General features: G+C 52.0%; 6 protein-coding genes across 6 annotated transcripts; 3 read left to right on the top strand and 3 right to left on the bottom strand.

The window, feature by feature from the left end:
- Nucleotides 1–151: 151 nt before the first annotated feature.
- HER10_EVM0003028 (uncharacterized protein) lies at nt 152–2,159 on the bottom strand. The gene is made up of 3 exons (XM_035472716.1): nt 1,795–2,159; nt 1,216–1,736; nt 152–1,134 (listed from the first exon to the last, which is right to left on the bottom strand). Exons 1-3 carry the CDS (start codon nt 1,821–1,823, stop codon nt 239–241), a joined length of 1,446 nt encoding a protein of 481 aa, XP_035329038.1. The 5' UTR covers nt 1,824–2,159; the 3' UTR covers nt 152–238.
- A 3,733-nt stretch (nt 2,160–5,892) lies between these two features.
- On the bottom strand, nt 5,893–8,432 carry HER10_EVM0006334 (ATPase). The gene is made up of 6 exons (XM_035475922.1): nt 7,355–8,432; nt 7,098–7,293; nt 6,886–7,041; nt 6,762–6,827; nt 6,502–6,699; nt 5,893–6,434 (listed from the first exon to the last, which is right to left on the bottom strand). The coding sequence occupies exons 1-6, from the start codon at nt 8,357–8,359 to the stop codon at nt 6,085–6,087; spliced, it is 1,971 nt and encodes a 656-aa protein (XP_035329460.1). The 5' UTR covers nt 8,360–8,432; the 3' UTR covers nt 5,893–6,084.
- Nucleotides 8,433–9,035: 603 nt separating this feature from the next.
- HER10_EVM0008417 (uncharacterized protein) lies at nt 9,036–11,175 on the top strand (the record flags this gene model as incomplete). Its single annotated transcript, XM_035477940.1, has 3 exons — nt 9,036–9,507; nt 9,573–10,981; nt 11,056–11,175. 3 exons carry the CDS (start codon nt 9,036–9,038, stop codon nt 11,173–11,175), a joined length of 2,001 nt encoding a protein of 666 aa, XP_035329736.1.
- Nucleotides 11,176–12,170: 995 nt separating this feature from the next.
- HER10_EVM0007598 (uncharacterized protein) lies at nt 12,171–12,968 on the top strand (the record flags this gene model as incomplete). Its single annotated transcript, XM_035477150.1, has 1 exon — nt 12,171–12,968. The coding sequence occupies one exon, from the start codon at nt 12,171–12,173 to the stop codon at nt 12,966–12,968; it is 798 nt and encodes a 265-aa protein (XP_035329628.1).
- Nucleotides 12,969–13,520: 552 nt separating this feature from the next.
- On the bottom strand, nt 13,521–15,691 carry HER10_EVM0009593 (uncharacterized protein; the record flags this gene model as incomplete). The annotated part of the gene is made up of 4 exons (XM_035479078.1): nt 13,521–14,706; nt 14,762–15,149; nt 15,190–15,434; nt 15,681–15,691. The coding sequence occupies 4 exons, from the start codon at nt 15,689–15,691 to the stop codon at nt 13,521–13,523; spliced, it is 1,830 nt and encodes a 609-aa protein (XP_035329883.1).
- A 4,273-nt stretch (nt 15,692–19,964) lies between these two features.
- Nucleotides 19,965–21,420, top strand: HER10_EVM0010581 (uncharacterized protein). Its single transcript, XM_035480037.1, has one exon. It carries the CDS (start codon nt 20,381–20,383, stop codon nt 21,371–21,373), a length of 993 nt encoding a protein of 330 aa, XP_035330006.1. The 5' UTR covers nt 19,965–20,380; the 3' UTR covers nt 21,374–21,420.
- Nucleotides 21,421–24,486: the final 3,066 nt, after the last annotated feature.

Genomic DNA, 24,486 nt, shown 5'->3' with positions numbered 1-24,486 from the left:
GAACTTACTCAGTGGTATTCTTGGGTGAGTTTGGGGAGTCAGATCATTGTCAACGAGTCTAGTCAGATCTCGTAGAATCTCAATTTTGTATGTACGGATTGGTATGTTCGCTCAATATGCACACTCGAAACAGGTATTTAACACTATGGTATCGGCTTTTTGCGGTATCGCAGGCGTGGGGGTGTAAGTAACTAGTCGCAGCAACCCATGTTCTTTTTGCTCTTTTGTACAAGCCCAATTATTTCAGACCTCCAAACTTGATACACTTCTCGATCCAGCCCTTGCGCGGAGTCTCGGGCGGCGCTTGCTGCTGGTGCTGAGGCGGGTTGTTTACGCCGCCGCCCCAGCTTCGCCAGGTGCTTTCAGTCGCTTCAGTCGGGGCCATGGAGACGCCACGCTCGCCGAAGACGACTGGTGGCGGGTCCTGAAGCCACGGAGCTGCTGGGGCTTGCTGTTGACCGGGTTGCTGGGGTGGTCGAGTTTGGTACAGAGACAAGAGGGAGTTGGTGTTGTAGTCTGTTGAAGGGCTTCCGGTGTGATATTGGCTAGACGGCGCATAGCGCTGCTGAGGCGGAGGAGCAAGACCGGATTGTTGCACTTGCTCGGTGCTGCGGTAGGCGTCTGGTACGTTCGGGACCGGCGGTGCGTTGACATTGTTCGTGCTGGCACCGAAACCGCTGCGGGTGGAATACATACTGCTCCGGCCGGACATGGGGTTTAGCTTAAGGGGGTGGTGGCGACGGATCCAGCTGGCGATGGAGTTTCGGACATTGGGCTGAGCGACGGGCGCGGGCTCGAGGATCGGGAGCTGGCGGGCCGGATCGTATCTCTTCTCGTCAAGGTAGCCTTGGGGTGTAAGCGAGTTGCGGTCGTTGCCGTACGTTCCGTTTCCTGCACTGCCATTCTCTGCGGCGTAGGCGTGGCCCATGAGTTCGGCAAAGATGCTTGAGGGTGAGCGGCGGGATGGACGGGCGGCAGGCATGGTGGGAGGTGAGAAGGTTGATGAGGGATCCCAGTATTGATGATTGTCGGGAGAGATGCTTCGTTCGTAGAGGTGGCGGGCTTGACGGCGCTTTCGGTAGCGGAGGCACCACCAGATGCCGACGCCAATGACGAGGAAGAGGGCAGCGATGGCTATTAGTATGGTTAGATTAGGTGTTCATGAAGACGTGGCATCCATCCTCGATGGCAGTGACGGGTAGTGAGATAACATACCAATAGTCCCAAACGCGATCGCAGTCGGTGTCCATCCAATGTCATCAGACCTGTCGTTCCCTAGGCCCGTCTCATTGCCTCCCCTGGTCGTCCCCCCTGTCGGTTGCGCATCGAAGCTGGTGGTGCTGCGGCTGTTCGGGATGGCAGTGGGAAGAGTCTTAGTCGAGCTTGATGATTCAGTCGTGGTGCTAATGGAGGAAGAAAAAGGCGTAGCTCCGGTTTCTCCACGTTGCGGGCCGCGCGGAGGCTCAGTCGGTCTCGGGAACTCGGTGGACGTGGGCGAGGGGGAATCGCTCGATGTGCTGCTCTCCGTATCCGTCGGGTTGGCGGGGTTGAGAACGGCAGGCGGAGCCACTCCAACCGCTGGTGGCGGAGGGGGCGCCGTTGGTCTCGCGCCGGGTGGAAATGTGGTGCTCTTGGGCGAGGGGGAATCTTCATCGTCGGATGAGATTTCGCCCTTGTCATCGCGGACCTCAATCTGCAGATCGTCTCTGATGTATCTCGGGCGGCGAATAGCGCGCCTATGCGGTTACTTAGTCTCGCTATTACTTATTCGTGCTTTCAGAATTAATAACCTACCTCCTGAGAGTGCCCATAGGAGAGACCATTTTGAGTTTGGTATTGAGTAAACAGTTAGGTTGGATTGTTGATTGTTGATCAAGTGCTAAAAATCCGAGTCTACGGTCGAGGGAAAAGTCACAAAGGTATGAAACTAGGTCGTCGAGACACAGATTTGATGAAGCAGCGCAGCTGAGAGGGAGGTCGAATGGAAAAGAAAAGGGCACTGCCCGCGAAGAGAAGGTAAAGAAGGTGACAAAGGCGACGAAGGGAAACTTGCGAATTCAAGAAAGAAGCTTCAAGTCATCTTGGCCTTGTATCGAAAGGAGGGGGGGAAGAGTGACGTTCCCAGAGTTGTTGGTTGCCGAACGACGTGAAGGGTTAACGTACAGAAGAACCTCCAAGAGGGCTTTGAAAAGGAAGAAACAGGGACGTCTTTACTTTTTGGTCTCGTCTCTTCCATCCACCCTTGCAACGTTGCCAGCTCCTCTGGGCCTGTCTAGAGCCCGTGCAGCCGCTGTCTTGTCCATGTCATTGCGTCAGGAAGCGCTGTTGCTGCGAACACCCACACCACCCATTCACTGTGCCATCCCTGGCTTTGGGGGGCATTGGGGCAGTCTGGCAGAGAGAAGTTGGGATTGTTTGCCTTTCCTCTGCTCCTCTCCGTGTGGGTTGAGGTTACTTGGCGGAGGAGACTGGAGGAGCAGCCCGCAACCTTTCCAAACCTTGCCTGTCGCCAAGAGACGAACAATGCGGACAAGTGCAACCGAGGAGGCAGCACGAGGCAAGAAGAGGCGAGTAATGGAACACTGGCGCCGATGTTTCTCAGTTTCAGAGTTGCCTGCCAAGGGGTCCGAAAACGACTTCGTGCGACAAACCCTCCGCCCTTCCCCTTGCTCTCCCTACAACCTCAAGCCACTTGCGTGCCATCCAGCTTCGCTACCCTACCATTTCTCGCATTCCTCGGCCAAGGGTTCAGGGTTCTAGGGGGGCCCGGTCCCCGTCTCTCCCGCCAAGACGTCCCGCTGTCTGCCGTCTTTCCGGCCCCCGATTCGCCAGCTTCTACTCAAAGTCTCCAGCGGCTTCGAAGCCGATGTGGGCGGCCCGGCCGGGACCACTTCCTCGATTCCTCTTAGTCTCCCATCGTCCTCCTCCCCGATTGAGGCTGGAAGGAGGCTCAGCTCTCCTCTCTTCAGTCTCTCAGAGGCTGGTGTCTTCGACGTGACCAGAGGCGGATGTTTAGTCAACATTCAACATCGACATGGTTCCTTCGCCAAAGGTGAGAACCGCATCGTTTCAGAATGTCTTTCGTCCCCGCCCACGCCGTGGCCGCCAGCGCCTGAAAGATTAGATCGGCCGTCCCGGATTGAGCTTTTCTTGGTGACGGGGGATCGCACGTCAAACGGCCCCTTTCGCCCTCAAGGTCCGCCAATCAATCTCGCAAGCCTACTCCTTCAGGTCCATTTGAAGTTTTTCAGACTGGATGGGTGGAAGAAAACCCTCCGCATTTCGATCGTCAGCGAGTCACGTTCCCAGGGTGTGCTGGTTGGACTTGAGGGCGCAAAGGCCAGATCGGGGAACCTAAGTTCCTGTCCAGGGAGAGTGATGGAAAGGTTGTACTCTTCCAGCCAAGAAGATCAGTCCGCAAACGCCAAGTTCATTTGACGAATTGACACACGAATGCACCTAAGACTGAAGGAGAGAGCTGCCCTCGAAGCTGGGGCGAAAGCTCAAACCAGCCTTTAATCAACCAAAATTCCACAGACCATTGGCTCCCCCGTTCAATTTAGTTCGAACGAACTCACCCCCTAGAACTCTGCTCTGCTTTTGTCAAACCTTCCGATGTCTGCTTGCTTTTCGTTGACACCTTGCGGTTGAGCTCCAATTGTTGATGATCAAGAAGGATAATTCATCCTTCCTGCGTTTGTCGATCGTGTTCGTTTGCGCATTCTCAAACAGCGCCACCCGCTGTGCAATTCGTGGGGTCACCGCTGCACAGCGCAAGCGCGCATTAGCCAGCCCGGGGATCAGCAGTTTGAACTACGAGCGATCCCCCTTCTACTGGTGGCCGCGTTGCACCATTGAAGGAAAGGGAACGGAGAATTAATAACCATAAGGCTCTCGCCCCTGAATGAAGTTCCTTTTGGTTCTCTTTACGCGTTGCACTGGCTTCATTTACTCGATTCCGCTAGCATTGCTTGACGTCGTCCGGAATGTCCATCCACGGTGAGATAGAGAGCTTTTCATGAACTTGAGACGGTGGTGGGCAGAAGACCCCATCAAGTTCGAAAGCTTGGCCTTTCCCGACTGTGCAGTGCTCGAAAGGGGCGCGGCAGTGAGTGGGCTCTGTTTAATCTACAGGTGAGGCAACCTTAAATGCCTACCCGAGTCAATCCCACCGGATATCGTGCTCGTAATACTGGGCCCTGCGGACTTGTAGGGGATGGTTAGCGCTCGGACGATGCAATTTCCAGCATGGTCGGCCGGTCACTTCATCTCGCCATCTAAGCTTAAAAGCCTGTTGATATTGATCAACAGACTTTCGACTAGGAGTCGCGCGCCCACATACCGGATCGTCGTGAAGCTGGCAAGTAGATGCTAGAATGGTAGAGCACGCATCATTCGACGCTCTTGATCTGCAGGATTTTTCAATACTGTCGCAATTCAGATGGCCGTCGAAGCATGTTCCGTCGAGCTACACAAATACAGCCTGCTTTATGATTGGAAGGTTTTTGTCCTCATAGCTACTTTGGTATTTACGACGAAGTTGTCAATGGACCATACCCCCTGTGATTTCACCTAGAAGAAAATTCTGGTCTAGCCCGGACAGCAGATTATTTCTAGTTATTTACCGAAGGTAATCTAGTGGCGACTTGCCTACTCCACTCACCATCTTTCCGTTTGAGTGCAATACATACTGAACGTGTGAGTTGCAACATGGTGGCTTCATGTTGCGAACGTGTCTATGAGGCCCATGTGGGCGGTGCTTCTCTCGTAAGCCCCGAATGTGATACAACAACTTGGGTTCACACTACTTATTCACTTTTCGCCAACTTGGATTGTCTGTAACTGGTGATTCCTGGGTATGAAGGCGCCTAAGTACATATGTCAGTAGGGAAGACGTGCGAGCTGCGGATTCTACCTCAATCAGCCGCATAATCAACAGAGATACCGGAAGCTGAGATGACCATAAATGCAAGCTTTAGGTTTGAATATCCGGCTTAGACTGTCATCTTGCGTATTGCTGTTGCTTACTGAAGGTTTTGAGTTGAGAGGTTTGTACTAAGATCGTGCCGAAGTACGGGGTGTGAGTATGGAACACCGGTCGACTACATCTTGAGCGACAGGTAAACCATTGATACAATTCTGCGCGAAGCGCGAGACTGCTTATGCCTATCTTTTTTACGCAATGTAACAATGGAAGGCTCTTCAACGCGACCTGGACCAGAACCGGGCTACATTAAGAAGTTGGCTTCAGACGACCAGTTGCTCCCTGGATAGTGGCCGATCCGTGGGATAGCCCACATGGATCGATAGCCAGCTATCGGCTCCAAGATGCCAATAGCCTACATGCAACTACATCTAATCAAATGCTCCTGCCATGAAATGCACGTGAAGGGGTCACAACCAGCAACCCAGGCTCACTATGTCAGCCAGAGCGCGCCACATCATGCGTTCAAACTCCAGATGGTCCACAACAATGCCGAGAGACGAAAGTTGACCACAAGACTGCAAGCTCTTACAGTCTCGTAAAGGAAGGTCTAGATGACGATGCGAGAGCCATTAGGGGCGTTGAAGAGATATCGGCTTGGGAGATTCGGATAGTACAATGTTGCAGCTTGAGGATGGAGATGGTGCAGATTGATCAATTGATAGACATTGAAGGATTTGAGGAAAAGGGGCTACGGTAGTCATCACGTCAGTTCTTGGGTTCTACCTTACTTAGGGGAATCGTCCATCACTTGGCATTCCCACATAGCATGCACGAAGAGGACGCATAGCTTATATGAATGTTGACGGCTGCCTCATTGAATGCAGCACAAGTCCCAATGAGTTTCCGTAATATTATGATATCACTTAGAGTATCATGGACTAAGATTCATCTTGACAAAAAAGTGAGCCAGTCTTCTACATATCCAAGTGGCCAATGTCCTGTAGCATGAACTTGATGCGCCATGCTGTTGGGCTCTATGGATATAATTGATATGAAGTTATTACATTCAGGATGCAATCTCGTCTACAATTTCCTAGCATACTTGCGCGCATTATGAACAAGGTGGTGACTGAGATCAACGGTATCCATGTGTATATCTAAGTGGTCTTCGATGCCGTGAGAATGTCTAGAACAACACGTAGCTGAGTCATCGATACAGGCTCTTTTGCTTTACGTGCCATAAGTATGCCTGACTTGAGAGCGTTCTTAATCTCTCTTCCGTTGACATCAACCTCTGCCAATGACTGAAAGTCAGCCTTGATAAGGCCGTGCTTGATCTTGTTTTCCTTTAGCAGATTCTCCCATAGGCTCTTGCGGGCCTCGATAGTCAGCCCGGGAAGCCTGATGTTGATGTGAATGCGTGATTTGATTGCCTCGTCAATAACCGCGGCGCGATTGGTGGTGATTATTAGAGTGCCTGAGTAGTATTCTAGAAGTTGAAGGAAGACTTGAACAATGTTAACTCTCAAAGTGCGGTCTTCGAAAAGTCCACTGGTGGTTTTAAAGCAACTTACTGGAGACCAATCTATTGCGATGAAGATCAGATGTCGTCCGCCTCTCAAGAAAGACATCGCCCTCGTCGAGTAGCAGTACAGCGTCCCACTTAGACGCTATGTCTAACACTAGCTTCAGTCTTGCCTCAAGCTCTTCGGCATCGAATCCCAGTTGGCCAGCGCTGACTGCGTATAGAGGAGCACGCATCTTTTCGGCCACTGGAGAGACTGTCAGCTGAATCGCGTTATGCCAAACGACATAGGAGGTTCAGGAAACCTACCGACTTCGGCTGTCAGTGTCTTGCCAACACCTGTGTCGCCACTGAGGAGGAGGACCAAGCCCTGGCCTGGCCATAATTAGCCTGACGTCCTTCATTGTTCACGCACATGAATAGCTTGTCGTACCCTTCTGCTCGATGAAATCATCGAAGCCATCTTCAGCAAGCATCTGCTCCTCAACTAGAGATAGCAAGAGATCTTTGTACCCATTGGGAAGGATGAGGTTCGACGCGCAGGTATCGTTCCATTCAATCTCACCAACATCGTCCACAGTGAACTTGGCTACAAAGTCTCGTCAATTCAAGTTTTCTTTTGGGAGCTTAACAAGCGACACTCACCCCAAGCCTTCGATTTCAAGGAGTACCCCCGAACTGTGCTTCCGCACAACAGAAACTCACTATCCCTGACTAACTTGAAAGATCTTGCAAATGAAGTCACGTCGTTTTCGTCTGAGCTCAAAGGTCTCAGAAACACGGCCTTAGCAGGGTTGTTATCGTCGAATGTCTCGGGGTCAATGATAATACGCCCGGTTGACTGCCGAGTGTCTTAGCAACGAGTAAGGTAGAAAAAGGATCAGGGAGGGCGACTAGCATACCTTTCTCGGCTGCCAAGCGTCTTTGCGCCCAATGTACCACTCTTGACCGTTGCACTTCTTGTGATGGAAGCCAGAGAGCTCTGCAAAGCGCCGTCCTCGACGAACCAGAATTTCCTTGATTCCCTCCGCCTCTGGGTTGTACTTGAGAGGGCTGACGGGTAAGCTTGCGATTGATGCTGCGTCCTTGAAGCAAGGTATCTCCAGGCATATGCCTGCAAGTCCAAAAGTCTTGCCATCCGTGTCGATGAAGTCACATTTGAGCCGGTAACCTTCTTTCGAGTATGCACCATTACGAGCTCTCACAGCAACAGCCTGTCCCAATTCGTCTGCGGACAGACAGATCTCGCCACGAGGAAAGATTGTCCAGAGGAGGGGATATGTGATCAAGCTATTAGACAGAAGATCGTTCACCTCGTCGAAGAAATCGCCTAGTTCTGTGGACAAGACTTCGTAAAGCAACTTGAAATGCTGCAAATCTTCCTTGTCTTCTGACTTCTTGAACATTTCTGTCATCGCCGCCCATCGGTGAAAGACGTTCTCAAAAGGCCGCTCAAGAACGAAATCCCTGGAAGTGATGGCGGAACCAGTGCCGCGGAGGACGTCTCGCAAAGTGTCTTTCAATTGCTCGCTGTGCACCAAGATGGAATGCAATGAAAGCGACTTTTCCTTTTCATGGTCTCGGTTGCGGCGAACTGTGATGACTGTGCCAGTCGCAGCCTCCTTCTTGTTCTCTGGTTCTTCTTCAACCCAGTTGATGCAGCAATTGCATTCCTTCTTGCCTTCATAAAGGTTTTGAACGGCTTTCTTGCTGGGCTCATCGTCTTTGCCGGAACCGGAGTCCCTATCAGAGCCATCGTCCGTGTCTTGTTGGGCGGAGGAGTCCGACTCTGGAATTTTCTCTGAGCTGGAATCTGACTCTTGGTTCTCAACTGCTGTTTCGAGCTTGTCGTTTGTCTGTCCAGTGCTAAGAAGCGGCTCGCCACCTGTAGTCTTGAGTTCTGCCATGGTATCCTTTGAAGTTACTTAAGCAAAGTTATGTGCTGTCAGTTGTTGCGTTTGGAAAAATGAAGAGAGCAAGAATTTGCTCGTGGAAAAATACCCCTTTTCAGCAATCTCTTTGCAGTTCTTCCCATTCATTCGAGATCTGGCTGCCTTACGCGCCTATGATGGCGAACTGAAATTGATGCCGCCAGCTGCTTACTCTGCATAGATACGGGGACTGTGCCACTGGAAATCATCGCGCGGCAAAGAAAACAGAGATGTTCCCCTTTTGCTTGAACTTCATTGGCTTCCGAATGGTCATTTCGTGAATGTGGCGGCAGCTTGCAGTAGTGCGTTGCCGTCACAAGCATTCATTCGCTTCTGACCATGCGACAGAATGCATGTCAGACGTGGCAAGGCAGACACTTGAGTACTCAGCCACAGGCTTGCCTGTACAAACTGATGTTCTTTGGAAGATTGCAAGCCTCGCCTACAGCTGTCTAACATGAGTTTCTGGGCTCCTGATACTTGAACCGACATGAGACACTTAGCATCTGTCCACATGTAAGCTCCCCTGTCTGGCTTCCTGTTCACCTCATTTCCAATCTTTAGCATTTCTGGACTAAGCCTTTGGAGATTCCGCATCTCAAGTAGCCAGATATTGAGGTTTGAACTTTGTTCATTTTATATTTGGCTCATCATGTCACTTTCAGCGAGTGTCGCCGCCGACAGTCTTCCATTCTTACAGTATGCACCGCTTAATTGCGAGAGATCAGTTCGCATTGTAATTTTGAGTCCATCAATCGAGTTGGACGATCCAATTCAATGCGATTTGAGAGAGGTGCGACTAGGAAGCTCATCGCAGGAGACAACACCATACGAAGCGCTCTCGTACGTCTGGGGCGGGAGACGTGGCGAACACCCGATACGGTGCAACGGTTGCCGTGTTGACGTCACGAAGAACTGTCTAGAGGCTTTGCGTCATTTGCGGTATTCCGATCGAGAACGTGTGCTCTGGATTGATGCAATCTGTATCGACCAGTCCAGTATTCCGGAGAAAAACGTCCAGGTGGCTTTGATGGGAGATGTATACAGATTCGCCGCGCGCACAATTGTTTGGATTGGTACGGATGAGTCACCCGGTAACTTACTGCTCTCCTTATTCCGACGATGTAGATGGGTGGGACTCTTGCTGAGAGCTTCGCCGGAGGCAAAGCGCTCGACACCGCGACGTGAGTTATCCCTCTTACGCACAACCTTGCGGAACCAACAGTGAAGACAGCACATGCCGTGCTTGCTCCTGGAGCTGAAACTTATACGAATGCAGTCCCAAGCAGAAACGTCTTAAAAGCCATCGAGCTTCTGACCAAGGTCCCTTGGTTTACAAGGACATGGACGCTGCAAGAACTGTGCTTATCTGAGCATGTGGTTATCACGCTAGGAAAGTCTTCCCTTTCTTGGGAATCTTTGAATGCGTGTCTAAAGCACTGGACCACTCTCGCGGGTCGCAAATTTGGGCACCGAACAAGCGAGTTTGATTTAGTCAATCTCGCAGACAGTTTCGGGATGAAGATGAATTATCGCTCAGCCTTACTCGGAGAGAAGCACGAAAACTCGAATATCCCGAAGCTGGCCTCTGCATATCTCGCAACCCGGTTGATAAAGACGATCAGAAGGAGAAACGCAATGGACAAACGCGACCAGAGCTTTTCACTTCATAACCTTCTCGGAAGGCTCGGTATCAGTGTGCCGAATCCGGATTACACGAAACCCGTCACCAGAGTATATGAGGACCTCGCATTGGCCCTCTGCCTTCATTCGGGTTCATTTTGGGTTTTGCATATGGGGTCTAGCGAAGACAAAGTAGACGGACTGCCATCATGGGTTCCAGATTTCAGCCAATTCAGCCCTGGAGGTTTTAAAGATCAGTGGGACCTGCTTTCGAATCCTCCACCGATCATCGCTGAAGAGGTTTCGGCAATTGGCCTCTTGCAAAGCGGACGCAACACCGGACAATTATTAATCAGGGCTCGACGCCTGCCGCCTGTGACGATGATTAGCGGATCCCATGTACCAAACGCACGATACCTATCAACGACGGTGAATTATGGCGAAGATATCAAAGATCTAGTACTACCCGCAGTAGCTAAATGGTTCCTCTTTGCTGAGAGCCTGGAATTCTTTCCGTCTCGAAGACGTGGTGCTGAAGCCTTACTTGCTCTCATCGCGAGTCTAGCAACCAAAAAGACAAGCGACGATGAATTCAAACCCAAGGCGGATATCACGCAGACTTGGTGGGCAAACTTTTACAGGGGGCTCATGATGGGTTTCACTGTCGAAGGACAACGGTCGACAAAAAAACTCGTCAAATCCGCTTCTCGGCGTGGACGATGCGTGAGCGCGCATGGAGGCTGCCAGAGACCCAATGCACAGTCCATTGGCTGGTCAATGATGAACGAGAATATGACAGACATTGACACCACGTCTAGCGTCCTGCTGGCTTGTCAGGGCCTGAGCCTTTGCCTGGTTGGCCAGGGCATGCTGGCAGTGTGCGACGGCCAAGTCCAAACCGGTGACGTGCCGGTGGTCGGGGCCGGCTTAATGGAAGAGCTGATTCTCCGACCACGAGGCGAGGAGTTCGAAGTGGTCGGAACTGCTCGTATCATGAACTTCGAGGATGACGAAATCCCAAAGCCGTTTTCTGGCTTGGACGATGACAGGTTGGAGACTTTGACTTTAGTCTAGGGGACCGCTGTCAACTAAGCCCTGCTTCCCCCCTTCCCTGCCATGGGTTGATCATTTCACGGATCGGAATTAGACCATATAAATGCCCTGTTTAAGGAAACAAAGCCTGTGCGAGTTGTGAAACGAAAACGAGAAAGAGTTGAGACGGTCTGGGTAGAGTCAAGGTTGTATCAACATTGAATCGGGAAACTCATTCGATGACATGATATGGGGGAGTCCGAGCTGATAATGCCTGACTCGGCAATATCCCCTCACGTCACAGTCGTGGTCTAACTGTTCTACACCTCGATATTACTCAGGGAATTCAACATGACGGAGAACGCATGAACGTAAAAACATTTGGTAGAATATCAGGTCGTCAAGGGCTGCAGCCAAGCAGTGGTCGTTGCATTGTTGAGTCGGCGGTATGGATGCAATGTCGTCTTGAAAACCGAGCCGGTGGGAGTAGGAAGATAACATATCCAGCATATCCAATTCGAGTGGTCTGAATCGTCTGGACTTTCGGTACCTGAAACTAGAACTCGAACTAAGTTGCTTCTTTAGGGAACCGATATGAAATGTATGTGGCTCGCATTACCAAATCGCGCAGCTCGCCGGCCATCACAACGCCGTACCCATGGCTTCATCTTGCACAACCTTCTACAACCTTGGCCCCAGACTGTTGATAGGAGACAGCCTGCAGGAAATAACCCTCCGCTCACATCGCGGATGTCACTACTCCCACACCGAAAGTCAAGACCGTCTCAACTTTGCCTCATGAGAGAGCCGGCAGTCCCAAATTTCAGGCTAGGCCCATTGGTGACATCGGGACCTGCGGCAGCCAAGTCGCTTTGGGATGGGCCTGGCCCTGCCATCACCTCCCTCTCCCTTGCGTTATATGGACGTCGTAGTCGTGTCCAAACTTCATTCACAGACTCCTTGCCCACCTACTATCCGTCAACTCATAATCCAAACCCACCGAGCTGGAACGATCTGAAGTTCCTCCTCGTTTGTCTCCTCCCTCCCTCCCCACCACACTCTCTTTAATATTGAAAGGAAGCAGAACTTCAATCCTTTTCGTCCAAGGAGACGGGCTTCCGGCAGGCTCACGATGTTACTACGTTCTCTGTTGTCCTTTACCTTTGCTGCGGTCACAGTTCTCGCCGCTCCTGTCTCTATACAACATGCCAAGTACAAGCGCGACCTGGCAACGATTCAAGCTGCTCTAAATACTATCAACTCAGCACTTCAAAGTCTTGATAACTCCGTGAAAGCCACGAACACGGTCACCCTCGGTGGCGGAATCCAGCTGTTGAATGCCGTCGGCAATGTGAAGAGTTCCATCGAAGACGCCACCACCCAGGTCCAGGGATCCGAAGTCCTCAACAAAAAGGATGCGCTTAATCTCAAGGCTGCCACGGACGCTCTCACAAACAACGTCAAGGTCACCATCAATGATGTTGTAGCGAAGAAGTCTCTGGTTGACTCTCTGGGCGCAACACCGCTGGTGGCTGTTGCTCTTCAGGATCAAAAGTCTGCTAGTGTCGCCCTCGCCCAGGCTCTTGTCAGCAAGGTCCCTCCCGAACTCAATGGCGATGCACAAAAGAGCGCAACGGCTCTCAGCACCGTTCTAGACCAAGGCATTGGCGTCTTCGGTGGCACTTCTGTCGCGCCTCTTCCCGCCGCACCCCCTCCAGGTCCACCGGCCGCCCCTCCCGGTTCCACAACTGTTTGTCAGGCCGTGATGCCGGACGGGACTGCCGTTGGGCTAGCGACTGCTATCGACAATCCCCCGCCTCCTCCTGCTGCTGCCCCGGAGGCTCCAGCAGAAGCTCCGGCGGCGGGACCAGGTGGTGGAGGAGGACTCTTGGGTGGACTAATGGGATTGCTCGGTCTTAGGAAGCATTGAAGCAAGGATAAGAATGTGTACGATCAAGGGGTTTGGGCATGGGCGCGGTGATGTATTGCGGCAGGGTCCGTCACGAACATGCTAAGCGGCCGTCATATATAAAAATGGGAGAATCTCTCTCGAAATTAATATACCTTGAACTTCAGAGAGACAAATCTCGTTCAATCGCTTCTACAGAGCGTTCGTTCAATGTTCTCCTTTACGAATCTACTCATACATGTGGTGCTAGACGCTACATCTCCGGAGTACCTACAACACGTAGGCTATGTAGCAATGTGGCAAGATCAACAGTAGAGACATATAAAACACATCATTGGGTCAGTATTAACTCTATACACTTCCGCCCATCGGGTAGAAATTCACGGAGAAGTTTGCCTTGCGCACAACAGTGTAAAGATTTATACACTAACTTGGATTACTATATACAATAATTGGCAAATATGTATTGGAACTCCACCATACTGCTGTCATTCCAGCAACCAAGCTGATCCCGCTAGTATCCATTCCGGTTTCCCACTACATGTACTGTCTATATTCATACTCATAAGCCCTCTACTTCAAGGGGTTCCCCTCCCGCTCCTGTGCTGTGAACTTTTGTACTGATGACCGTCGAGCTAGTGGCCGTCCCTCGTAAGGGCCGAGACCTTCTCGATCAAGACTCAGCGGGATCTCTCCAGACGTTGCCTGACTTTCTGGTCGCAAAGGTGTCCTCGCATCCTCTGGGTCCGTATATCTGCTGAACCGCGACTGAATGAACAGCGGCTGTGCTACACCGTAATGACTGACTGGCGGTGTTTGGAAAGGATTGTCTCTGAACTCGGGTTGACCGACTTCGACCTCATTCAAATACGGTGCGGCAGCAGACCTGCGCACTGACATCATCCGAGAGATGCCACCGCCAGCAGACCTCATGGAGCCACGCATGGACCTGACAGACCCACGGATCGATCTGACACGGCTGTATGCTTCTGGTCTGGGCGGTAGTACGACAGGCTTCTCGCCGTTCATACGTCTTGTGCTGAAAGCAACAATGGTGCGGCCAGAACCATCTCTGCCCAGGCCGGAAGAGTCGACAACTTCATACGGGTGGCCCAGTCCGGCCAGCTCATCTTCGATTTCTTCTCTGGTGAGGAGTGCAGCCTCGTAGTCCTCTTCACCAGGCTTCGGCTTCCTGGAGTAGTCTCCCGGGCCCTTCGATCCATTGGGGACGTGGAATAAAAGATCGATGCGGACAACTGCATAGAAAACCACAACGAAAATCTCCAACATGAAACCGGTGGTGTAAAATACTTCTTTACTGAAGAGTTTGTTTGGTGTATTGGGTGGCTCGGCCATCAGAGTCGCTGCAAGACGCACCGCGTGACCACCAATTAGCAGTATGGCGCCAATGAAGAGGACGGCAATCTTCTGGTGAGTATCACCTTGCCCGAATCTCTCGGGTCTAGGTCCAGGAATCACTGCTGCGATGAAGACGATGATGAGTGGCAGAACCGCGAGAAGCATGATCCACGAGACACCAGCTTTGAGGACATTGAGTGCGGTGTCGACACGGTCTTGGTCCTCAATCTTGAAGAATGAGACACCAATTGACGTACTGTTCGAGACAACCACGGCCGGGACCGAGAAAAGGAAGAAAAGGATGAAGACCCGGAAGGCGGGATGCCATCCAAAGTGAGGATGGATTGACCGAACAATTCTTTGAGCAAAGAAGATATTGACCACCATCACCACGACAGCTCTATAATGAAGTCAGTAACAGTACTTTGGGTGTGGACATTCGCTGTAGAACCTACCCTCCGAATTGAACGATTAGTGCGACGAGAATTACTACTCGGCCCTTCTCAAAAGCCCAGACAATTCTCATAATACAAGTGACAGTTCTGACCATGCAAAAATCGAACATGAGATCCGATAGCAAGAACTTGTGACCGCGTTTGGCATTGGCACGGTAGATCCTAATGTGCGTGTACGCACCAGCCGCGAAGAGCAGCAGGAAGAGGAAAGTGACCGGTACATCGATGTTAGTCGTGGGATCGCCGCCGATGAAAGCGCCTTGAGCGGGATCAACGAGTCTCTCGGTTGGAGGCTGGGCTGACCCTGCTCCTTGCGGAGGAGGCTGCTGTACTGCAGCGCCAGTCGTGCTGGCCGGAAGAGCGATCGGCATCGATGTCGTTGTCCTTACTTGGCTTGTTGTTGTCGGTGCCGGGGGCGGAGAGAATACTGGGGGTGCTACCGTAGTAGACGGAGCTTGCGATGTCGTTGATGTTGTTGGTGGCGGCGGCGGGGGAGGTGGTGCCACGGACGAAGATGTGATTACGGTTGTTGGCGCCGGGATCGATATCGATGTAAACGTCGTTGGCGGTGGAGGTGGAGGCGGCGGCGTAGTAGTCGACGTTGTCGATGTTGAGGTTGGCGGGGGAGGCGGCGGTGGAGGGGGTGGAGGAGGTGGAGTTGTTGCAACGGCCGCTGTTGTTGATGTTGGATCAGCTTGTTGCTGTCCAGTTGGTAGCTCCGCGATGAAAGAAGTTGCATCGGCAAGCTGCCTCTCTTCTAATTGAACTGGGTGCAGAGGCCCAAGTTGAAGACCTGCTGCTGCAGCTGCTGCCGCTATCGTAGCGGCTTTAAGAAGCCACATGTTGGTGCGTGAGATGATTGAGGGCCTCGTATGCCTCTCAAGGGTTCTCTCAGATGCGATGAGAATTAGTTTTAAGCCATGCCAGCATGTGGTATCGTGGGAGAGTATGTCAGATGCCTTGATGGCCGATCTCGAAAAGGAATTAAGAAGCAAAAGAACGCTAGCACATGAAGAGTAAAAGACAGACTTGTCACCTTACACCACCTCAAGATATGAGGTTGACAACAACCTGTTGAAGAGGAGGGGCGGAGGCTTAAACAGAGCAAGGATTTGGTGCAACCCAGGCCCCGGTCGGAAAAGTCGGCTGGGAACATTGACGACTTGATTACCCTGAAAGGTGGTGTGCGGTCCTTCCAAGGAGGCTTGCTGTCTGGTCATCCCGGAAACAGAACATAGCCGTGTCAAGATCCTCTTCGTGGCGTGCGTCACTCGGATCTGTGTGTAAGTTGACAGAGTTAGAGAAGGGGTTTCAGCGACAGGGTCTGCCCACCACACACCCGCGCGGAAACATGCACCATCCCTTTTTTCCACTACACCCGCTATGATTTTTCCTGTAGTCCGATCTTGAACTTTGGGCGGTGGGTTGAAAAGACGACGAGCATACCCCCTCAATTGAGCCACTTCCCTTGGGATGCGACCTATCACGCCCCAGACGGTCAAAGGGTTTTGACGTTCTGAGGCAGCTCCGTGACAGCCTGTGGAAGATGAGATGACCGTCCGACGTACCCGGTCTCCTTGCACTATCATCTTTAATCGGAATGGCAGAAATATGGCACCCAATGAAACATCCACAGCGTGGAAGAATGACTGGGAGGAAGGCCGGTAGGAAGCCGGTCAGCAGCCGGCACATGGTATTTTGAGTGAGGCGTACATGGACCGTAAGGCCGATTCACCGACGTTGCATACCACGTACCAGCCGCTGCACACCACAACTGAATCGCGGGTCGAAGTCATCGTCCGAAAAAAGTAAGCTGGTAGTAGGTAGTAAGTAGGATCGCAAGGCTCGGATTGTGTGTGCCTGTGGCCGGTCAGCCGGTCTGCTGCCAATCACGACGGATACGGATACGGGGTTCGTCTCTTGGATTCCGGGATTGCATAGGGAAAGTCTACCGACCACCCTCAACGTGAACCGTCTCGTAGGCTTGAAGCTGGATAGTCACTCCATGCAGCCACCATTCGCGGCAGAGGGCCGCCAGGGAACTTCAGGCAACAGACCACGACTTGAAGCCATTGATCGTCGCGACTCTCTTACTGGAGAATATTTGTTACTGCTTATCTAGGTTCAGATGGTAAAACACGGCATGTGAGTATGGAGGCTACATTGCCATTTCTAAGCATTTCATGATGCGTAACAAGCCTTCAGTCCTCGACATTGCATGGCATTAAACCCGATATGTCTACATGTACAAAGCGATGGTGCCAGTATCGAGATCGGGCCCTGGCGCCATTATCATCACTGACAGTGGAGTTGAGCCCTGTGGCCCTACAGGAAGGCTGATGTCAACTAGTCATCTAATATCGCCTTGGCCAGGACTTCCCCGGGTTCTAAAGCCCACATATTTGAGATCATGAGTTTTCCTCGATCGATGTGTGTCTGAAGCGGCTCAAATGGGTAGTGGAGGGTGGCATGTGAGCATCAAAGGCACGCAATGGGCGGCACGCTCTCCTATTGGCCGAATGGCCTTGTGTTTGACACCCCGCATGCGTTTCTACATTAAGAACAGCATATGCTTGCTATCACCCCACCTATAACAACTGCTATTTATACAAATATACATATACTCTATTAGTGCTGACGGGAGCACTTTAAGCTTGATGATGCCCTTGTCCTTCAGGTGCTTGGGGCGATGCATGCCATCTCATTCAGCCGCGATCCTTCAGAACAATATAAAGGATTGGGACTTCCGAATTGCTGACGGGGCTGGAGCTTCGGTCACCGACAGAATCTCACAGCTGAAAGAGGTATTACCGGTGAGCACACGCGAGCTCTTGCAAAATAGGAAATCCGTACATCATGTCGCACTAGACGTTGGACGAGTATTGGATCTCAATCGGGCAGCGCAGTTTGGCGTTCCTCTTCGATTGCGTTCCTTTCTACGGTGGTGGTGTTGAAGCAATGCGGCGCTCGTCATCACCGGGATGCATTGCATGAGCCGTATCCAGAAGTGATTGTTTTGATGACACACAGAAGCCTCAGTATGGAGGTATGACGGTCGACCAGCCTTATCCTCCCGAATGCCGCTTGCAATGGCTAGATAGTGGCGAATACATCACCCCCCGATAAATTACTCTGTTTTATCTGACGGTATGATAGTCAGGCTTGCGATGATCAAAAATGGGTGCAAGATCCGAGTTGATAGCCTCCATGATGGAAGTCTATTCATTTCGAATTGGCACGGTCTCTGTGAGCGGACATTGCAAAATCGCAACGTCCGGTCTGCACTGACAGCCGGTAGGCTTGCCAGACGTCAGCTGTTCTTTGACGAGAGTGCGCCAAACCTGGACCTGAACGCACTTTACTAGAAGCATTCTCTGCAGCAGCTTCTGATTGCCAAGTAATTTCGAATCGATTGAGTACCGCTCTTCTCGACAAAGCATGTTAATTCCAGCTGTAGACACCTCTTGGAGCCTCAAATGAAACTATGAGCGGTGATGTAAGCCGATTGGCCAACTCGCGAAGTCGCCTTTGAACAAAGGTTAGTTCGTTTCACCAAACAAAAGGCGTCTTGGTAATCCAACATTAGTTAGTCCTCTCCAGAGGAGAAAACTAATCTGCTCAACCTCCAATCTTCAATCAATCAGTTAGGTGTGATCATAACGCCACCGTGACCTAGGTCTTCTGGTCTATCCCGTCTGTGCCGCCTTCGGGAGGCCGAGGCATTGCGGGACCTGACAGCAAACGTTAAAAGTTTCTACTACGAGTTTACTCAACGAATGGGTTCGCCTTCAACCGCCGTCCAAAACCTACTCACAGACATTTGCATAATCTTACCTGGCATCGCTTCAGGGGAACTGAGCCACCAAGACCAAGGTGCAAGAAACTGACTTTCCGCGTCTGAATTTCCCAGAAGTCCCAAATGGTCCAGAACTTTGGCCATTCTCGGCCCGGCTTCTTGCTTTGCGCTCACTTGTCATCGTCTTATGTTCTCCGCTTCATACGAATATTAGTTCTACTCGGACACTCGGTCCAACTTCTCCCTAAAGGGCCGCGGTCGCGAACAAAATTGATGGAGGCAAAAATCAGCAAAGCAGGAAAGACATCCCCTTACATTGAACGATAACGAAGAAGCGATTTTGCGCAGCTGATGTCACTGCTACTTGCAGTGCGGGCCCATATTTACGGACTATATGTGAAGCTGAACTTGAGATACCGCAAAGTACCAGACCGAACTGAGGTGGCCCACGCGGACTTTGGCCATGCCTGGGTGTACAGGAACACTCGGTACTACTCTGTGCAGCCAGAATAATCATGGGAATTTTCATAAACCCGGACTGCCGGCCGGACGATACTCCATTTCCTGGGCATTTCTTCTCAGGCTGCGACACAATGTACAGCTCCCTCTAATATCAGCCACAGGGCTGAAAATGCATCGGATATTCCTTTTGCACGAAATCTCACGTCAGATGGGGCTAACAAGGCCACATCATCTAAAGGAATACGATTGCCGAGCAGTGCAGCATTAGTGCTTCCTTGCTGTCGCTTACTCACACATTTAACACGAAGATGGCTGCAAACGCTGTCCCCGCATCTTGGCTTCAGGATGAGTACGAAGGTTTCTGGAAGCTTAGCAGCCTGGCTTGTACGACCAGTGCTTTAAGATGGAGCTTTCACAAAGGACATCACCTGAGTTCATTTCCAGGTCGCAATCTAGACTAAACTCAAAATCATCTCGTCAATCTCACAGCATGGAAATCCGTTGGCTTCTGTTGAACGACGATACGTGCATCCCAATTGTGATATCTAGAAGTGATACTGCATCATGGCGACTGTGTTGCCAGGATTTTGATATAAAGTCGCCTACACGACGGTATTTAAACTCTTCCCGGGGCCTCGGGATCATTCACTCGTTGGGAGGCGGGGCCTCGGGCTGAGACAGATATCACACTCCGTATCCGGATCCCCGAAAGCGAGCCCTTCCCCAACGCGAGCGGGGAAGATCAGTGCCTACTAACTGGCTACTGACAATGTCTTAATGCCAAACACGAATGAAAAGCCACCCGAGGCTATCTTTGTCTCTTTGGTTCTTTAGCTCGGCTACTATGTCCACTGGCGTTGTACTACCTGTAGGCCCTGTTACCAGATCGTCCACAAGGGTCCCAACAAGCCTCTGAGAACTGCTGCGGGGTAACCGTAGACTGCCATTCTCATGAACGTTGCGGACGAACTCAAAGCCCCAGTGTGCCGAGTTTCCATTCTACGTCGTCCCGTTGTCGAAGGATAGTGCAGTTGATGTGACCATTTCCTTAGGCACTCTAGACAAAGTCGGACTTAGCGCCCGGCTATAGCACGCCAGCGTTTGTTGCACTGAAGAAGCGCATTAGTATCTACAAAGGATTCAACGCGAAGTCGCGGGCCTCGGCAGGAATCTGACCACGGCATTCCGTACGCTTTTCGGCGGAGATAAGATCACATCTCGTTGACTCCAAGATCAAGATAAACTTCAACATACGATACGTTCAGTAGCACCCATATCGACCAACGAAACTGTACACAGTAGCCAAGCACGCTTCGGACAACCTTCATTTTGGACAGAAATTCCAAAACACATCAGTCAAAATGTCGTCAGAAAACCTACTTCCTAGGCCGCCATACGACGCGCAACTGGTCCCGGCCCTGGACCGCATGACGGCTTACCCGCGAGAAAGGGATGGCATAGTCCACGGGCGACAACTACGAGCGACCGCAATGGCACCTATGCAAGCAGCGATTCGAAACGACGAAGACCTACTTGTAGAGGACCGCAAAATTGCCGGGCCAGACGGAGAGATCCCCATCGTCATCTTACAGTCCCGGAACCCAAAGACGGCAAGCGGCCAACGTCCAGGCATCGTATTCTATCACGGCGGCGGCATGGTTCTCGGCGATGCCTTTCTCGGAATCCAGCCGTTCGCGCGCATGGCAAAGGACTTTGACGCCGTCGTCGTCAGCATAGAGTACCGCCTGGCACCAGAGCACCCGGCGCCCGCGCCGCAGGATGACTGCTACGCGGGTCTCCTCTGGACGAGCGAGCACGCGCAGGAGCTGGGCATCGAACCCGCGCGCCTCATGATTGCAGGCGTCTCGGCGGGCGGCGGTCTCGCGGCTGGAGCGGCACTGAGGGCGAGGGACACGAGCGGGCCGAAGCTCTGCGCGCAGCTGCTCGTATATCCCATGCTCGACGACAGGGACACGGGCATATCCAAGAAGCAATTCAGGGACGACAAATGCTTTGACGCGCTGGACAATAACGCCGCATGGGGCTGCGTGTTGGGAGAGAAGGCAGGGGTGGAGGACGCGGACGTGAGTCCCTATGTCGCGCCGGGCAGGGCAACGGACCTCTCCGGACTGCCGCCAGCGTATATCGACGTTGGAACTGCGGAGCCGTTCAGAGATGAGAACGTGGCTTATGCTACGAAGCTATGGGACAGCGGCGTGCAGGCGGACCTGCACGTCTGGAGTGGTGGATTCCACGGGTTCGACCTGTTGGGTCTCGCTGTAGGGTCAGATGTCGCCAAGGCTGCTCTCGAGACGAGAATGGGATGGGTCAGGAGACTATTTGGCGCGCAGTAGATGTTTGATACTAGTTCACGATCAGGTAGGGTCACCATGAAGGGAGAAATGCACGAGGTCAGCATCCCCGTTGTTCGCCCATCGGTTGCCAAGCCTCTTGACTGCGTGTCGTCCCAAACTCGTGTTGCCTCCAGTCTGCAAGCAGCTCAATCAGGGGAAACTCCTTATTCCATCCGGACCACCGGTTGACTTCAAGGAGGCAGAGAAAGGCCACTCTCTGCGAATGCTTGCTTCGCTGGTGAAACGGATCACAAGAACCCGTTAACAAAATAACTGAAAGAGCTTGCAGAAACGCAGCCAGAACTTCACAATGAACTTGACTCAGCCACCTATCTGATGGCCACTGAAACAGTCTGACCTTATTCGGATATGGAAACTGCGCTGCAAGCGGTCAGACATCTCACCTAATTACCCCTTCATCGTCTAGCAGCTCGCCAAGGCGCTGCACGTCAACGTCAGATGAACAGATTCAGAGAAACGACATCTGCAGTGTCCCAAATAAAACAAAACATACGAGCGCAGCCGCCGCCGGTCCACGTCAAACTTGCCTTAGTCACAGGCGGCGCGCGGCTGGCTGGCGAACAGATCCTTTCGGAAGCCCTCCCCCTCAACTCTGCCAGTGCGGTGGATGAACCTGACTCTGCCGTCTAAGCGCCAAACAAACGTAGCTAAGGTAGGTCAAAGTGTCACTGTCTACAGGTCTCCAGGCCACCACACGCCAAAGTCGGATGACGGAACCGAATTGACAAGAGCAGATATTCGAACAGTCAGGCAGAAAAATCTCCACAGGGAGGGGGCGGGAAAGGAGAGAACATGAGGCAGGAAAAGACACAGGAGAGTCTTGATTGCTCACACATTCCCTTACATCTAGGAAGATGCCGGCGAGCCCGCCAAGAGGTGTGTGCCTCCGTTTCAGGGGTTTGACATGGTAGACCATGATTGCGCGGCTGCCGTCAGTGCGGGGACGAGGTTAACAACGGGGAGAGAAAAAGATGAGAGGAAAGTCATGGAAACACGATGTGCAGTCTGCAAGGGGAAGAGGAGCGACGACCACTCCACTATACTGAGAAGAGGGGAGGAAATGTAAGCCTTGACTAGGAAGACACTTCGAGACGCGTTCCGCGCCTTGGCCATCCGGGGCCACGGGCTCCCGTCATTAGTCCAGACGGCACAGCCCGTCGTGCGATCTGCGTCGATCACGGTGATCGATCCGTGTTCCTCGTTTGTGCCTGGCTTGGTAAGATGGATGTTTGAGACGTACATATTCCGTGGGCGCGCCCGAACCCCGTGTCAACTTGGTGGAGAAACGGGTCAAGATTCTACCCCGAAACTCATGACCATGGTACCATTGAATCAACGAAAGTCGTGAAAATACATTTGTTGCCCGCCCACGGCACAAGTTCGTCTCGAACCACTCACGTTCTGCCCATGGACCAGTGCGGCCTGGAGATGCTGTGAGATATTCCGATAATAGACCAGAACTGGAGCCTTTAAGGGCGACTCCACGCATCAGATTCAAGGCCCGGGATTTAGTAAACATCAAATTAGCAAAGTAGGCTGTAGTGACTGAACCGACATGGTATGATGGCGTCTGAATACCTGCTTGTCATGAGAAAGCCAACGGGGTTCAGTCCAGTGCAGTGGCCTACACAACAGCACCCGCTATCCAGCATTGGTCCGAAGCATTGGAGTCGGAGAGTCATTGGAACATCTCGATGCCATCCGTTCACGCCTAGTGAACATTCGACTTAAAATCAGATGCCCTTTGACAGTTTGATCTAAGCTCGTTCCCTTTCTTCATTCACGAGTGCGAGCTCCGGGTTGCGATAACGAATCGAACTCTCGTACTGCATACAGAAAGAAAGTTTCCTTCACATCCAAATGGATGGGAAATGATCTTCAAAAGGTAGACGGGGTTTAGAATGTTCCGCGTAGATGTGATTGGCTGGAAGGGGCCGGTCGAGGAGGTATCCGGCGGCCGACTACGACGGGGAGTCGGCGTCGTCGCCGAGGACATACCGGACCAAGACATATACGTCTCAAGAAGTGGAGACCCATTGTCCCGAAATGTGAGGCGTCAAAGGTAAAATTTAAAATGCTGTCATCCTCTACCTCTTAAATGATGACTGCCTGGCGGACCAGGGTCCTGGGCCGGGATCCGAAGGGAGGGGACCGGAGCAAGTCAAAGTCGCTAGCACGAACGAACCTCTGAACGAACCACTCGATTCTGCGTTGTAAGTTCCATGATGAGCAGTTTTGTTATTTCGGGGGCTAAATGAGGACCGTTAGGTATAGTGTAATTGTCCAAGAAAAAACAGGATAATTTGTTATCATGGTTGTCTCAAGTGGCCCTCATCGATGACCTTAGACCCAATTCGCTATTATGGGATCTACTAGCCAAGCAAGATATACCATTTCGGGACAATTGGGCATCTCGAAGAATTGGAGCCATGTTTCCCATGGTATTATCAGATCCCATCATCAATCCCACCGGCTCGGCGACGTGGACAAAATTGCCTAGGCAATCTGGATTCCGAAGGGAAGGGAGAATGCTTCGCCGGCAGTGAACTGAGCTAGTCTCTGTGCTACCCCAACATCTAGATCAAGTCGATTCTTTGGGTGCCGTTAGCGCGGGAGAGTGCCGGTCTGATAAGCAACCCTGCGTTCCAGAGGTCTGGATCCGGACAGGGGCAGACCACAAGCAGGGCAAATTCATAGACTGTTGATGATTACTGATTACAAAATTCCTCGCCCAGACATGCTGTCAAGATCCAGCCAGCCAGCTTTCGCTGTGGCGGGCGCGGTCACGGATGCGAACCACATCGCGCTTCGAAGTCTAGATCGACCATTCCATCGGGGACGACGTCTCCCCTCGAGCTCATCACAAAGAAGAGCGCAATCACTCGCTCGGCAAGCTGTAGTACCTAGCAAGAAAGACTAGTCCACGTAGCGTAGCTCGTAAGTCAGCTTTAGTTAGCGTACCGAGTGAAGAATCGAAAATGGTTCACGCTTCTTGGCGACCGTCGTACCTGTCTTCTCTTCATGATTGGTGAGGAACGTATCACCTACGCGAACATGGCCGCATCCGGCGATTCTCACGCCACCGCCGCCTC

The sequence above is a fragment of the Colletotrichum scovillei genome (genome assembly GCF_011075155.1).
Source record: "Colletotrichum scovillei strain TJNH1 chromosome Unknown Contig00009, whole genome shotgun sequence".
Taxonomy (NCBI): Eukaryota; Fungi; Ascomycota; class Sordariomycetes; order Glomerellales; family Glomerellaceae; genus Colletotrichum; species Colletotrichum scovillei.
Note: the sequence above shows the minus strand (reverse complement) of the source record. Positions and strands in the feature narration are given on the sequence as shown.